Source organism: Nanorana parkeri, unplaced genomic scaffold (genome assembly GCF_000935625.1).
Source record: "Nanorana parkeri isolate BGI_ZX_2015 unplaced genomic scaffold, ASM93562v1 scaffold1320, whole genome shotgun sequence".
NCBI lineage: Eukaryota > Metazoa > Chordata > Amphibia > Anura > Dicroglossidae > Nanorana > Nanorana parkeri.
In genome coordinates, this window is record NW_017307588.1 from 173904 (window position 1) to 189291 (window position 15388).

The following is a 15388-nucleotide window of genomic DNA, read 5'->3' on the forward strand; positions in this document are numbered from 1 at the left end:
GCACGCTGACTGCTGGACTTTGAGTTCTGACAAGCTGAGCCAAAAGCAAATAAATCTAAAAAATGCTGCGGAAGATTTCTGATTCATTCTCACCAAAAATAGAATTCTTTGTATGCAATTTATAAAGTGTTTGGTATTTTCTCTGACCTGTATACTTCGGGACACATCCCTGTGTATTATTTTACTGTTTTCAGGAAATAATTAAATAGCACAAAATCCGTATTTTACCATTCCCGCGCACTTCAGAAATAATCTATAGGATTTCCTGATCTTTCTGGCAGGATTTTTAAAAGACATGTAAAGGCTCCAAAAATGTGTTTTGTTTCGGAACGATTTAAGTTTTTTGGGGGGATTTGGATCCGAAATTCGATTCGGTTCATTATTCAGAATTTGGATCAATAAGAATTGTTTGGTTTTCGATTCGGATCGATTGTTTGTTTGGTTTTTTTCTGTTCAGATTGATCCGAATTGTTCGTTTTCAGTTTGGATCAATTCGGATGGTGTTCTTCAATTAAAAATGTATTTAATTAATTTTTTTATTTTGGTCATTTTAGTTCTGTACTGGTCATCTTAGTCTGTACTGGTGATCTTAGTCCGTATTGGTCATTTTACTCCATACTGGTCCTCTTAGTCCATACTGGTGAACTTAGTCTGTGCTAGTCTGTACAGGTCAACATAGTCTTTACTGGTCACCTTAGTCCGTACTGGTCATCTTAGTCCGTACTGGTCATCTTAGTCCGTACTGGTCATCTTAGTCCGTGCTGGTCATTTTAGTCTGTACTGATCATGTTATTCCGTACTGGTCCTCTTAGTCCATACTGGTCGTCTTAGTCTGTGCTGGTCCTCTTTGTCCATACTGGTTATCTTATTCCATGCTAGTCCTCTTAGTCCATACTGGTCATCTTAGTCTATACTGGTCATCTTAGTCCGTACTGGTCATCTTAGTCCATACTGGTCATCTTAGTCCATGCTGGTCATTTTAGTTCTTACTCGTCATCTTAGTCCATACTAGACCTCTTAGTCCGTACTGGTCATCTAATTCTGTACTGGTCATCTTAGTCCGAAATTGGTCATCTTAGTCTGAACTGGTCATCTTAGTCTGTACTGGTGATCTTAGTCCGTGCTGGTCATTTTAGTCCATACTGGTCATCTTATTCCATACTAGTCCTCTTAGTCCGTACTGCTCATTTTAGTCGGTAGTGGTTATTTTAGCCCATACTGGTTATCTTAGTCCATACTGGTCATTTTAGTCCATATTGGTCATCCTAGTCCGTACTGGATCCCATAATGGTCATCTTAGTCCATACTGGTCCTCTTAGTCTGTACTGGTCATCTTAGTCCATACTGGTCATTAGAATTGTAAATTTGGCCCAAATCTGGGGGGGGGGGAATGTATTCATTTGAATTTGGGTGCATTTGAATTCGGAAATTCAAATGCATACGAAATTCAGATAATTTTAATTTCAACATTTGGATGCATCTGAATGTCTAAATTTAATGGAATTCACCTGAATTTCAATTCGGAACAAAAGTAAACATACATGTCTAGCATGTACCCAATAATGGATTTCAAAGTTGAGTGACTCTCCATGTTCTGCTCTGCAGAGATTTTATAACAGGGCAGTACAGTACGATGCAGTGTGTTCTGACTGTTGTTAGTATAGGTGATATCATTGCTCCAGGACCTTTTTTATCCCAGACCTATAAATAAGTATGATTTGATCTGGGCTGGACCAGGCCGCACCCTACCCAGCTGTGAGGAGACAAGCAACCTGTGATCACATACAGCAGAACAGCATGAAGCAAGTACGCTTTGGTCCAGAAGTGGGGCCCAGTGTGAGTCATTCTGCTTCTTCCATGGGGTGCATTAGGGGGCTGATCAGTGGAGGGCTTCCACATAGAGGGCTGAGAGGCACCAGAGGCTCCAGCTATGATAATCCAGCAGCTGAGTCAACAGGGCCATCATAATGAAGTTGCAAATCCTGTACTGTCCATGTATTTCAGGCATAGAACCAAAGGGCTAGGAGGCACTAGAGCAGGGGTAGGCAAGCTAGGCACTCCAGCTGTTTTGGAACTACAAGTTCCATGAGGCATTCCAAGACTATGACCGCCACAGGCATGACTTCCAGATACAAAGACATGATGGGATTTGCAGTTTCATCATAGCTGGAGTGCCAAGGTTGCCTACGCATGCACTAGAGACTCCAGCCATGATAGTTCGGCAACAGTATCAATATGGTCATCATAATGAAGGAACAAATCTTGTATCCTCAAAGTATTTCAGCCATGAAGCCACAGAAAAAAAAGTATGTTTTCAAGGTTTGAGGTGCGCCAAAGATGACAACACGTTCATGGTAGTAGGGGAGGTGGAAGGACAAATTCTGTGCCTGCTCAATGGTCACCAAAATAGAAGCAAGTATGCTTTGCTCCAGAAGTGGCGCACCATGTGAGCCATTCTGCTTCTTTCTTGGGATGTTTTAGGGAGCTTGTCAGCAGAGAGCTTCCACATAGAGGGCTGAGAGGCACCAGAGGCTCCAGCCATGATAATCCAGCAGCTGTGACAATAGGGTCATCATAACGGGGACAAATCTTGTACCCTCCATGCATTTCAGGCATGGAGCCACAGGATAAAAGGAGGGTTCCAAGGTTTGAGGTTCACCAAAGATCGCAACCCAGTCTTGGTAGTAGTGAAAGGGGAAGGACAAATCCTGTGCTTGCCCAATGTTCGCCAAGATAAGGTTCCCATCATCAGACCACAGTAATAGATCCTAGAAAGCAGAACCTTCAATATACCTACATCTGATCGCCTTGGGGTTCCAGCAAGACAAATGAACCCCTCAATGTAAACTCAAAAGTCTTCTTTCCTGAATTACCAACCTGTAATCCTAACCTCAAATGAAGCCCTTAGCCTGTCCCTGACCCCTAAACATAAGGTACCGTCAATGCCAATGTAGAGGAAACTAGAATGATGGTATTTTAAGTCATGTGACCATCATATCAGTATGTTTGTTATGTGTGTCTATATCTAACATTGCTGTATCCTGTCCTCATAGATAAAGGCTGAGGCCCGCAGGCTGGCTGAAGAGGAACGCAGGAAGGCAGAGCAGGTAGGTGCCGCTAATATAAATCTACGCATCAAAATCTTCCTTATATTATACAGTGTTAACAAATGTCTACACCAACCGTAGTGATCAGTCATATTCTATCTGTTGCTCTTTTTGCTGCTTGTATCTTTCTTCTCATTGTCTGTTAATTCCAGGAACTGACTAAAAGAGAAGTGTTCAATGTGACTCATCTGGAGATCCCAGCCGAACTGGCCGGACTCCTCCGCACAGCACCAGGTAGGTCGGATTAAAGTAGATCTAAACTCAATCACTGAAATCTCATATAAGGTTTTCAATCTTTTTAAATCAACAGCATTCATTAAAATATTCCCTGGCGATCCTGCCATTAGTGTCCTTGTTGGGGCACTTCCTGTTTTGGGGTGACAACTGTCTCCCAGTCGTTCTTCTGTCTTGTTACTCCATTATATGCACCCCTGGTGAAGACTACAAGTGACCATGGCAATACACAGATGGATGGAGGGGCAGCACACTGAGCCAATTAAGCATCATGCATGCTGTCCAATCCGGTGGGAAGGTGTTCTTAGGCAAGCTGAGCTGTTGTATCAGTGAAGCTTGAGGTCTGCCTGGCAGGAGTGCCTGGATCACAAGGCTGGCTGTGGAGAATTACTAATCCTTCGGCAGCTGAAAAAGGTCACATATATGTATTGTTACAATGGTGACAATGCTGCACCTTCAGAAAGGCCAATTGTTTTTTTGTAACTCCTCTAAATGGTGTTGATTACCCTTTGTGGCATTTACAGCGTACATACAAATGTCTGCTTTTATGTTATGCCTCTTTTTCTGAAGTTTTCTGCTGAAATAGCTCTTATAGCATTTATTGTTATTGGAAAAGAAAAACCATTGTGCAGTGATCAGCATCTGAACATGCGGGCCTGTAGAAAGGTTGTCTAGGCCATGATTAATGAGTTAAAGAGGTCCTGATGTAAGGATGCACATATAGCAATGCATCGAGTCAAATACTGTCATTGCATATGGTATTGTGGCTTCATTCTTTTCTTTTCTCAGCCCAGATAAACCTCTTGGTGCAATGTGTTGTACCCGCTTACTCGCCCAGGGTCCAGGTGGGCACTCAACTCAATCTGCCACTCGACATCAACAATTACCCCATGTTCAAATATGTGCGGGTTTTCTTCAGGGTAAGTATCCAGAACTTACAAGCCCTTGGCTTGGGTGCAGGAAACACTTTCAAAGGTATTGTTGGGGTTTTTTAATGACTGCATAGACCAGGGGTCCTCAAACTGCATTAACAAAGGCCCAGTTCAATGTCCTTTAGAATTTATGTGGACCAGACTGTGGCCAGTAGGAGTGGAAAATGTTCCAGAATCAGTGTTGGTGGTAGTTAACAATGCCACAGGCTTGATAATTAGTATGAGTAAAAATCTACCTAGTCAGTGGTGGGAGAAATAATGCCACAACATTGTTGTCAGTTGGCGAAATAGTGCCCCATGGTTGGTGTCAGTGGGGGGAATAGTGCCACATCATTGGTGTCAGGGGAGGAATACTGCCCCATCATTGGTGCTAGGTACCACTAGCATAGAGTGTGTATTAAAGTGGGAGTCAATGGAATTTTTTGGTTTCATCTGTAGTTTTCCTTACACATAAATAATATATGTTCTTGTATTGCTCTGCAGCTGGCATTCTTAATATATGAGACATTAAGGGGTCTATAGTGAATATAATCTGTATGACTCAAAGAAATCAGCCATTTAATTTACACTTTGTTTTTGAATTAAAGTTCTGTTGGGTTCTGGTGCATTTTGTTAACCAGAGTTTTTTGTGGGATATCATTGAACCATCAGATGTTTGATGTGAAATTCTGTATGTTGTAATGTTTGCTGTGACCTCCCATCTGTCTGCAGGAGCCTCTGTTTGGCATGTTGACAATGATCCTTGGATCTTCTCTGCTTCCAGTGGAGGATGATTTAAAACCACAGGCTATTACTGCCTTCAAACTGGTAACTTCACTCTTTTAACTACCAATAAATAATATAAAAGACACTATATTCAGCTAGTTGCATATCTACCAACAGCCAGAGAAGTATTTTCCATGGATCTCTAGAACTGCACTTCCTTATGTGAGTTGCTATCTTAACTATAGGGGTCTCCAGACTGGTACTTCTTTCTGTGGGCTGCTAACTTAACTAAAGGGGTCCCCAGATCTGCACTTCCTTCTGTGTGATAATATCCTAACTAGAGGGGTCCCTGGAACTGCACTTCCTTATGTAAGCTGCTGTCCTAACTAGAGGGGTCTCCAGAATTTGTTCTTCTTCTGTGGGCTGCAATCCTAACTAGAGGGTTCTCCAAACCTGTACTTCCTTCTGTAGGCTGCTGTCCTATCTAGAGGAGTCCATGGAACTGTACTTCCTTCCGTGAGCTGCTATTCTAACTAGAGGGGCCTCCAGAATTGTACTTCCTTCTGTGGGCTGCTATCTTAACTAGTGGGTTCTAAAGACCTATATTTCCTTCCTTGAGCTGCTATATTAACTAGAGGGGTCTCCAGACCTGTACTTACTTCTGTGGGCTCCTATCCTAACTAGAGCGGTCTCCCAACCTGTAGTTCCATCTGTGGGCTGCTATCCTAACAAGAGGGGCCTCCAGAATTGTACATCCTTCCGTGGGCTGCTGCTCTAACTAGAGGCATCTCCAGAACGCTACTTCCTTCTATGGCCCACTACTACAACTAGAGGGATCACTCGCCAGAACTATACTTTCTACTGTGGATTGCTTTCCTAACTAGGGGGGTCTCCAGGATCATACTTCCTTCTGCACCCACTCTAAGATTAAGGTTTACATAAAAAAAAACTATTATATTGTTTTTCCCCACATACAGGTATTGAAGTTCATGGGGGACCCGTTCCTCAATGAGGTCCAGGAAATTGTGTTTGGAAATTATGTCATCCAGAAGTGCTTGTCTAATGTGGGGCTGAGAGATGAGATATTGGCCCAAATAGCCAATCAGGTGTGGCGGAACACCAACCCCAACAATGAAGAGCGTGGCTGGTACCTACTGGCTTGTTGTCTCAGCAGCTTTGCACCATCTCCAAACCTGGACAAATATCTCCTCAAGTAAGGTCAAGAACATAAATTGTTTAAAGAAAACAATGTACATTTCAGAAGGCCACATTTGATCCATCTTATTTATTTATCTTGTAATTTCTATTTAGGGTTGAATAACATATTGGTCATATATTGAATGCCCTTTGTTTCATTTTCATGTATTTTTAGTATTTTTACTAAATCCATATTTTGATCCCTTGTTGTAACATTTACCCAAAAGTCATTTTTAATATTGATTTAATATTTTTACCCATTTCTAATTTTAATACAACTTAGTATAATTTCATTCTTTACCTTTAAGGGCCCATTCACACAAGCCGCTGTGTTAAATCGCATGTTAATACAGCGTGTTAAATACAGTGTTGATGCGCCGATCCTGGCATGCAGCACTTTCTTTCAGAGCACACCATCAGAACGCCCGTGCGTTGTGGTGGTGTGAACCAAGCCCATCCATGACAAGGTAAATTGCCTTGTCTTGCATTGGGACTGCACAGAAAAAAAGGGCCAACACAGCCCAAATTCATCTGCTGAGAACCCACCCTTACTCACTTTATTCTATTTCACCCAGGCTGCCCCTGGGGTTGTGGGCGGACAGGAGGCAGCGAAGCTGCCACTGCTTGTGCTTCAGCCTCTGACACGTGGCAGACCCAGCCCACCATTCAGTCGGAGGGCTGCGTGCGGGGCACCACTGCCAATGTGTGTAGTTGGGGTACAGTGGGCCTCATCACCCATCATCACATATTACACACATTATTGGCATGCCATTGACTGTCGCTATAAATGTTTTATTTTACTTTTTTTACTGTCTGAAGTTTTCTTTCTAAGGCTAATGGGGGTCTTTTTTGTAACAAGAACGGGTCCATGATAGTTAAAAGGAGCTCCTGGTAACCCTCAGAAGCCTTTTAAAGCCCATTGCACTTCTCAAAATCCAATAGAAAAATCTCAATTTCACCTTTCCCATTGACTCCAATGCAATTTGCCAAAATGAACAAAAAGTTCACCGAGGTCTTCTTATTTTCACTGAACTTTCGGGGGAAATTGAAGCTCTCAATTTTGCTTATCCTTACTGTTCATTGTTCCAGCTGGTTGAACTAAAGGTATTGCTTCTTGTCAAGTGTAGTTACAGTTGAACTAAAGGTAAAATCTAATTGGTAAAAAAAAAAAAGAGCCTGCTCATGGCTGATGTTCTTTGCATAGTTTTATTATAGAAAAAGTTCTCTATTTGTTAATTGTTTTGCAGGTATGTATCAGACTTTGCTTACAATGGATATAAGCCTGTATGTCAGCATAAGCTCATCCTCGCGATCCAAAAATCCCAGCAGGGCTCGGAGACAGCAAGGACCTTTCCTCCATGCTTATTAGAATGGACCGCGAGCCGGGAGAGGGCCAACATGGCTCTGGAGATCTCCTGCTTTGACGGTATGAGGAGGGAGGGACTATATAGTATTATAATGCACTCTAATAATAACTGTAGAAATGTAATACAGAGAAATACTAGAACTATCAGGGATATTCACTAAACGGAGAAGAGTTTGGAGAAGGCAGGAGAAGTGAACATTCTAGGACAACATAGCTGAACTGAAAAGTGAGTTGAATTGAAGAATTTTTGCAAATCAGTAGAGCTGCAACAGTTAATCGATTTAGTCGATTAAAATCGACGATTGAAAACGTTGGCAACGTTTTCGATCGTCGATTCGTCGGCTATCGATTGATTTGCCTGTTCGGGGCTGTTCCGGGCTCAACATGCGGCCTGAGCCACACGTCACACGCTGCGGCCACCGTGCCCACGGCACAGGCCGCGTAAGCCACGCCCACCGCACAGGACGCTGAATCGCCGCTGTATAATGTACTATATTGCACACCACACGTTTTTTTACTTCCACCGCGCCAAGCTTGCTCCCGTGATGGACTACAATCTTAACACAAACTAGTCGTCAATCACTGGAGCCTTTTTTTTTTAAATCCGATTAACCGATTAATCGAACTTAATAATCGGCCAACTAATCGATTATGAAAATAATCGTTAGCTGCAGCCCTACAAATCAGCTTTGTTGTCCTAGATTGTTCACTTTTCCTGCCTTCTCCAAACTCTTCAACCTCTTGTGAATAACCCTGTATCTGTTATAAGTATTAATGCATATTCCTTCTTATACCAAAGGTCTCATTTGCAAAGAGGCAAAAAAACATCTAGCCCTCATGTAGCAGCACCATTCATAGAGGTTGTGCTGCTGTATGGACGTTTGCATGATAAAGCTTTTTTTTAATACAAGATTACATGATCCAACTGTGTGATTTATGAATATTGTTTTTTTGGAGACCACATACTGTCTTCTTTACACATAGAGTTCCCATATGAGTAGGGTTGCCACTTTTTCTTCAAGCCAAACCTGAACACTCTAGCGACGCGCAGACATTTTTTGGGGAGAATGAGTTGTGGCTTATTCATATGTACATAGCGCCGCCCATTCATACGTAAATATCACAGTTGAGACTGTTTTCAGTGGGGGGCAGTAGCCCTTATCTTAATTTTGGTTGTCCCTGTCTGCTTGACATCTTGTGTCCGGGTTTCTGATGCCATGAAACCCGAACACAACATTCAAAACCCGAACTGTCCGGGTGAATCCTGGACAGGTGGCAACCCTACATATGAGTTTGCAAACCACCAATCAAAACCTGGCTGAAAACAAAGTGACGATAACAAGCACTGTAGAAAGTCTTGTGATTGCTCTCAGCAACCCCTTTACCAAGTGGTTTATGGTTTAATCTACACACCTGGACCATAGTTAGCCAATCACACAAAAAATTCTACATCAGATTGTCCCATGCAGTTTTGGTACTGCCTTTCTTGCCTTTCTTGCTTTATAGGCCAATGAGCGTTTGATGGTAAATACCGCCCTGTCAAGTAGCATGTTTTTCGGAATATTAACGATCTGTAGATAGTCATCATCTCCTGAGGCATTGTAGGTGTTGTTCTGTTTCAAGAGCCGCTTTTTGCTTTGACATACCTCCTTTGGACCGCAATTCTTCGGGCAGTATGGTCACCAGCTGAATCAGCGCAATCCACAATCAGCCTAACTCTCCATTAAGACACATAAGCTTAATCTAACGCAGTTTTACTTTGCAACGCACTTTACAGAGTGATGTTTTCTGGTCATTTGAAGTGTGAAAAGACAATGATCTTCCCAGCCTAGTGTCTGCAATGAGGGCTAGACATACAATGAGGGAACATGGAAGAAGGGATGGTCTATTTAAGACTATACCAACTGACTTCAAAAAAGGAGGGGAAAACAGAGGGAAATGCCGAATGTATACAGAAGACAAGTAGTAGAGTGAATCTACCATTAGATGTCAGGCATATACCACAGCATAATAATATGTAATACATAGTAACGTAATAGCATTCGCAGAAAATCACATTGTCTGTGACGGCACAAGTGTTGTTAGTATTGCAAACAAAGGGACCTATTTTAGATACATAAAATGTTTTAGCAAGAACACGCAACATCATAGTAAAACCGCCAGTATAGTCACCAGATTGCTTCTACAATATAGCCATCAGGCTGCTTTAAATAAGTAAGCAACATTTTGGCTGCTACTACGGGTCTAAGTATAATCACATGCAGGTACTGCCACTGGTGTAGCAGTTATGTCATTGAGGTTAAAAGGTTAATTAACCTTTCAGACAGATTTCATCAGAACTGGCCATACATTTGTATGTGTTTCAGTGTTCATTTTTCTTTTGTAGCTGGGTCCATCATAAAGAACCTTTTCATATTTTACACTGCAAGGAACAGACACACATGATGGAAGAATCAAGTCTAATTCAGGTCACTTGTTCATCCATTGATCTTTACTGTAGACAATTCTTGGTCTCTGTTCTGTCTAGGTACAAAGATTCTGTGCCCCATCCATTCATGGAATGATGGAGAAGAGTTAGCAGGAGATGTCCTCAGGCACAGGTATATTTCTACAAATCAGTGTTAATTATTTGTTATTTTGGTAATATGATTGTTGCTGAGCTTACTCCCTGCACTGGGGTAAGGAATGAGGCCTCCTTCAGAGGTTCTAGTTTAGATGGTTTTGGTATCCTACCCTTGTGGAGGAAATGTAGCAGGCATGTCTATCTGGGAAGAGGCCCTGAGACCGACTCAGCCTACTTCATCCCTGAAATATTACTACCATATGTCCAGGCTTAGGTGACCTTTCCATTAATCCAAGTTGAAGTAGAGGCAAGGTGCAGAACCCAATTATTTGGTTCATAGGAGAAAAGTCTCTCGTTAGTTAACTTCAAATAACCCAAGTTCAACAGCTTTCCAAAGAGCAGAGGTCCTCCTACCGTGTTTCCCCGAAAGTAAGACCTACCCCGAAAGTAAGACCTAGCACTATCTTCAGGGATTTCTGTAATATAAGACCTACCCCGAAAATGCACGCCCACCTGTCTTGCTCACTGGACGACAATAATTTCAACCAGAAGGAGCACCAACACACATGTCAAGAGTCCAAAACTGTATTTCATTCATCCATAGACATTTACAGATTCATAAAATACAGTTTTGGACACTTGACTTGAGTGTTTGGTGTTCCTTCTGGTTCTAACTAGAAAAAGATGGTAACCGCATACATTTATAACCAGCCTTTGTAGCAGGGTGCACATGGGAAGGCTCACAACAATACAAAACACAAAAAATCCCCAGCACACCTGCCAGCTGGCCTGCAACAAAACAAATGACCCTGTCTAACAGTATATGTTAAAAGCAGAGGTTTTAGTTGCACAAACCTTTGGGCAAAAATATGTAGAAGCCACACTGCCACCGTCAAGGCACCTCTGTAAAGTGTGGTCCTAACTCTATTAATATGAGTCTCCAAGTGGGAGCATATTGATGCAGTTGATAAATTGAATGCAGGTGTACCAGGAGGTAGCCTACTCCTCCTCACAAGGTGCAGGGACGCACTGGAGGCCTTCTGGTTTTAATTCTTGTGAACTTCTCAACCCAGGTGACCCCTTTTACCAGGAAAGTCTCTGCTCTAGTTCTGCTCTGCTCAGTTCAACCACTTCCTTGCTCTGCTTTAGTTCTGCTCTGCTTAGTTCTAACCCTTCCTTGTGCTTTACAAAACTAAAAAGAAAAATAGTTGACAGTGTAACCCGATTTTTTAATTCTGGCACCAAATCACCTCATTTATTTGTACCTCCTTCAGCTTGCCAAATAACCTGTCATCGGAAGTATATCGCCTGAACCGTTTTGGGGATAGACCATTACCCTCCTACCGCAAAAAACGTCTGAGAACCCTGTTCTTCTGTGTAAAAAAATGCATTCTAATTACTTGGAAAACCCTCCACCCCCATCTCTTGATTTGTGGAAATGCCAGATTAACTCTGCGCTCCCCCTTTATTAATTAACATGCGGCTCTCTTTGACAGCATTTGAGAACCGTATACCTTCTCCCTCCACACTGTAGACAACTCCATATCGTAATAACATTCACTGCAACCTGTGTTACAGCCTCATTTTTCTGTTTTTGTGTAATCCCCTAGTTTGTTGCCATTGTTGACATTTTGCCAACTCAATCAAAATAATTTCACAAAAAAGAAAGAACAAATTGACTAGGGTTCTATTTTAGGTCACTGGACAACACACATAATACTATTGCCCATGAGGATTTGTCCATGACAAAATATTGTCCACTTGGCTATTGATACATTTTGTAGGTCCTTGCTAAAATGCATTACTTTCATTAATACCACATCTAGCTGATTTGTGACTCAAGTGTTTCTCCCTTCCCTATCCACAGGGGGGTGATGGAGGGATGGCGAGGCTGGTCGTTGTCTATTAAAGATGGCGGTCAATGGTCGGAGCTGGCTGGTCATGATTATGTCCTAGATTTGATTTCAAATGTGGAGCTGCCCGGAGAATTCCCCAAGCAAAAGTACTTCATCACTTCCGAAGGGGTTCGTGAAGGTACAGAGCAGCGCAATGTGTAGGTATCTTACTGCTGTCATGCTAACAGACCTCCATGTGGTGGATAATAATTTACTAGCATGACATTTCAGAATTTTACGATGAATGTTTATCTTCACTTACTTGCAGAGTATTTGGGAACGGCTCCAACATGGATGAAGAGGTACCACCACCTCCGATGATGAAAGCCCCTTCCTTACCAACTCAGGGGATCCCTGATTCTGAGGGGTATTACAGTCATGGTAAGTAAATTGCCATATACCTTGAGCAGTCAGTGAGACTCAGACCCACTTGAACAAAATCCCATCAACACTGGCCCCTGAAGTACAGTCATTTGACTGATGGACCACTGTGCTTTCTCCCCACAGATTCAGATACACTCAGTGAACCTCCATCACAGAAAGGCATGGACCATTATCTGGACAGTCTGTTTGACCCTGTCCTGTCTTATGGCAATGGGGTAAGAAATTTGTTTTTTTTCACTACAATGGTAACACATAGACTGATGAAATCTGAACAGTAACCCTGAAGAAAACAAAAGATCTAAGCTTTCTTAAAGCCCATCTCTGGGCAAACCAAAAAAACTACCCATGCAGTGGAGCTTCCACCAAGTACCTGTTTAGGGGACTGGAGTAAAGCACTTTTACACACCTGATCCCCACTCCTCCAGCAGTTTTCTTCTCCCCCTACACTCCAACTGGTGGTGTGTCCCTCTGTGTCCTCATGTTTAATGCAGGTCTATTAAAACTTCATTAGATGTGATAGACGTGATGACATCAGTGGTCTATCAGAGTGAAGGGGAGAAGAGGCTGTGGAGACCGGTCTAGAAGCTCAGAGGGAGCTGACAGGAGTGGGGATCAGGTAAGGAAAAGTGCTTTACTCTAGTCCCCTAGACAAAAACAAGCACTTAAACCTTGCAGTGTGGGGATAGCCCCACTACAAGGGTATCTTTTTGATTGCCTGGAGACGGGCTTTACATTTAGTGTGGTTTGCAACAGGGTCTCAATAAAGCTGCCCCTTAAAAAGCTTATATACACATTCTCTTTGCTCCCTTATATTACTCGCCAGAAGCAAAGAGAGCATCTGACTCAATCTGCTTCCACCCACATGACAACTCTGGTGCTTGTTGATTGGCTGCACCTAGGACTGTCACATGGGAACATGAAGAGAGCCCTCAGCACTGTGGTAGCTCTAACTAGTATCAACTTAGAGCTTACACAGGTCTTCATCTCCTGGATGGAAAACGGAGCTGGAAGAATAAGACTTTATAAGACTGGGGCCAAAGCAGGAGGTTTTTCAGTTTTTTGGAGTATTGACCATTTGACTGATGTTATAGTAAAGGCAGCAAACTAAATGCAAAAAGTATTTACTTTGTAAATCTCCAGTAGGCCCACACAGTTACATCTAAATGTATAATCTACTAGGTCTAGGTTGAACTGTACTGTTTAAAGAAAGGAGATCGCAAGGTGTGAGGACAGCTTTACCATCTGCTTAGATTGGTGCTTCTCATACCTGTCCTCGGGTCCTACCATCAGATCTTGCTTTGACGATATCAACATACTTAGCTAAATTGAGCCACTCACTACCCCACCTGTTCATATTTGAGGTTACCTGCGGCCCTGGTCAGAACACAAGTAAAGAGACAGTCTTCTAGTGTGAGATTGCATGAGGGAGAGCAGAAAAGACAGGCCTGGAGCAAAGAAAGCTTAAGGCCTGCATGACAGGATTAGAAGAGGAGCCAGGCCACATAGAGTTTAAAGAATAAGTTCTAGAGCAGTTCAGTGGGGTGGATATCTTTTTTTTTGGTAGGGGTCCCTATGAGTGTTCCGTGGAGAGGATCAAGAAGAATCCAACTGGAGGGTTTCAGATGTCAAGAAAGCTTCCCCCACTTGCCCTACAGTTCACTTTTGGGCTATCTGGGGACATATCATGGCAGTGGGTTTGGGGTCTATGAAGGTGGTTTTCAGCTGGTGCTATTGGTAAACGAGTGGGGACCCATCTTGGGTGTGGTGTCCTCTAGGTGGTACAGTCAACTGGTCGTATTGACCAGTACATGTCTGCAGTCAACAGATTTCATCCCCAAGGCGGTGTATTGCAGCTGGTGACTGATAGTGATTGATGCCGCAGACACAGGGTTTGGTGTTTTGTTATTATGGTGCATTCAAGGACCTGGAATCACTAGTTTTCTATGGTTGTGTTATTGTTCATTGTTCTTTATCGTTTGGTATTTAATAAAAGGTTGCTGAGGCCAAATGAACTCCACTCACATCTAATTGTATTCTGTCAGGTGGGGTAAACGGGGGAGTCGCGGTTTGAGGGCCAGAAGTGGCTGTTAGGAGGGCAGGTTACCTCTGAAATGCCCCAGTCAAGAAAAGAAATGACCCGAGTTAGAGAAAAAAAAAGGACTTGCGATGTCACTGAATGGAGGGTTGGATTTTATTTCAGTACACACACAGTTAGAGACGCGCTCAATGCTTTCCAGACCTCATTCGTTTACCACTTTGTGATTTCTGTGGCCAGTACAATGTCTATTTTTCTCATTATAACTTTTTTTTGCAAAATTTGGTGGAGGAAATTGGAAACACAAACTTTGTTCCTTTTCCTAGAAACAACAGATGTTATTCTGTGTTGGTTGATACAAGTCATATTTGGTCCATCAGACACTGGATCTACCTCTTCCTCCGTGTGTCAGTCATGTTAACGGTTCACCGCACCGGAGAGCCGCTGTATCCCGTTACACATACTGACGCTCATACATCAGAACAATATCCACATACACTGACTTCACTATACACAATATTCACCATGAACTACATTCAAGGCAAACTTACTTTTTTAGCTCCCAGGTTGCATTCACTCTCCTATTGGGTTCTGGGCAAATAGTGGCTAAATAAAGGTCTATTCACAGTTTTGTGTTTCAGTGTGATATGTAAGGAAAATCTGCTCGTTGTATCTTTGGTGCAACATCCGTAGGGATGCACGGCAATATATTTAACACATGCACTGCATATAAAAATGCCAAAAAAAGGTATCAATGGACCTTAGCAGGGCACTAATAGCAATAAAAGAAAAATAATTGCGTAAATAGGGGACAAACTCTGACAGTGAATTAGAGAATCAGAGGAAAGATTTTTAGGGCTGCATGAATAAGGTATAAAAAGTAAAATAGAAAAGTATATATAAAGAAAGGAGGGGGGTGGGGGGGGGGCGGTTATATATATATAACTAAAAGGGGGGGCAAACAAAAAAC

At 42.5% G+C, this 15388-nt stretch overlaps 1 protein-coding gene across 1 annotated transcript in view; it reads left to right on the forward strand.

Moving 5' to 3' along the window:
• MYO15A (myosin XVA) overlaps positions 1–15388 on the forward strand; it is an 87880-nt gene that overhangs the window by 34759 nt on the left and 37733 nt on the right. Inside the window, exons 28-37 of the mRNA XM_018569305.1 lie at positions 3054–3107; positions 3260–3341; positions 4131–4261; positions 4985–5080; positions 5956–6191; positions 7423–7601; positions 10069–10141; positions 11972–12157; positions 12268–12380; positions 12507–12598. Coding sequence (XP_018424807.1) covers positions 3054–3107; positions 3260–3341; positions 4131–4261; positions 4985–5080; positions 5956–6191; positions 7423–7601; positions 10069–10141; positions 11972–12157; positions 12268–12380; positions 12507–12598 — 1242 coding nt within the window. The remainder of the gene's footprint in view (positions 1–3053; positions 3108–3259; positions 3342–4130; positions 4262–4984; positions 5081–5955; positions 6192–7422; positions 7602–10068; positions 10142–11971; positions 12158–12267; positions 12381–12506; positions 12599–15388) is intronic.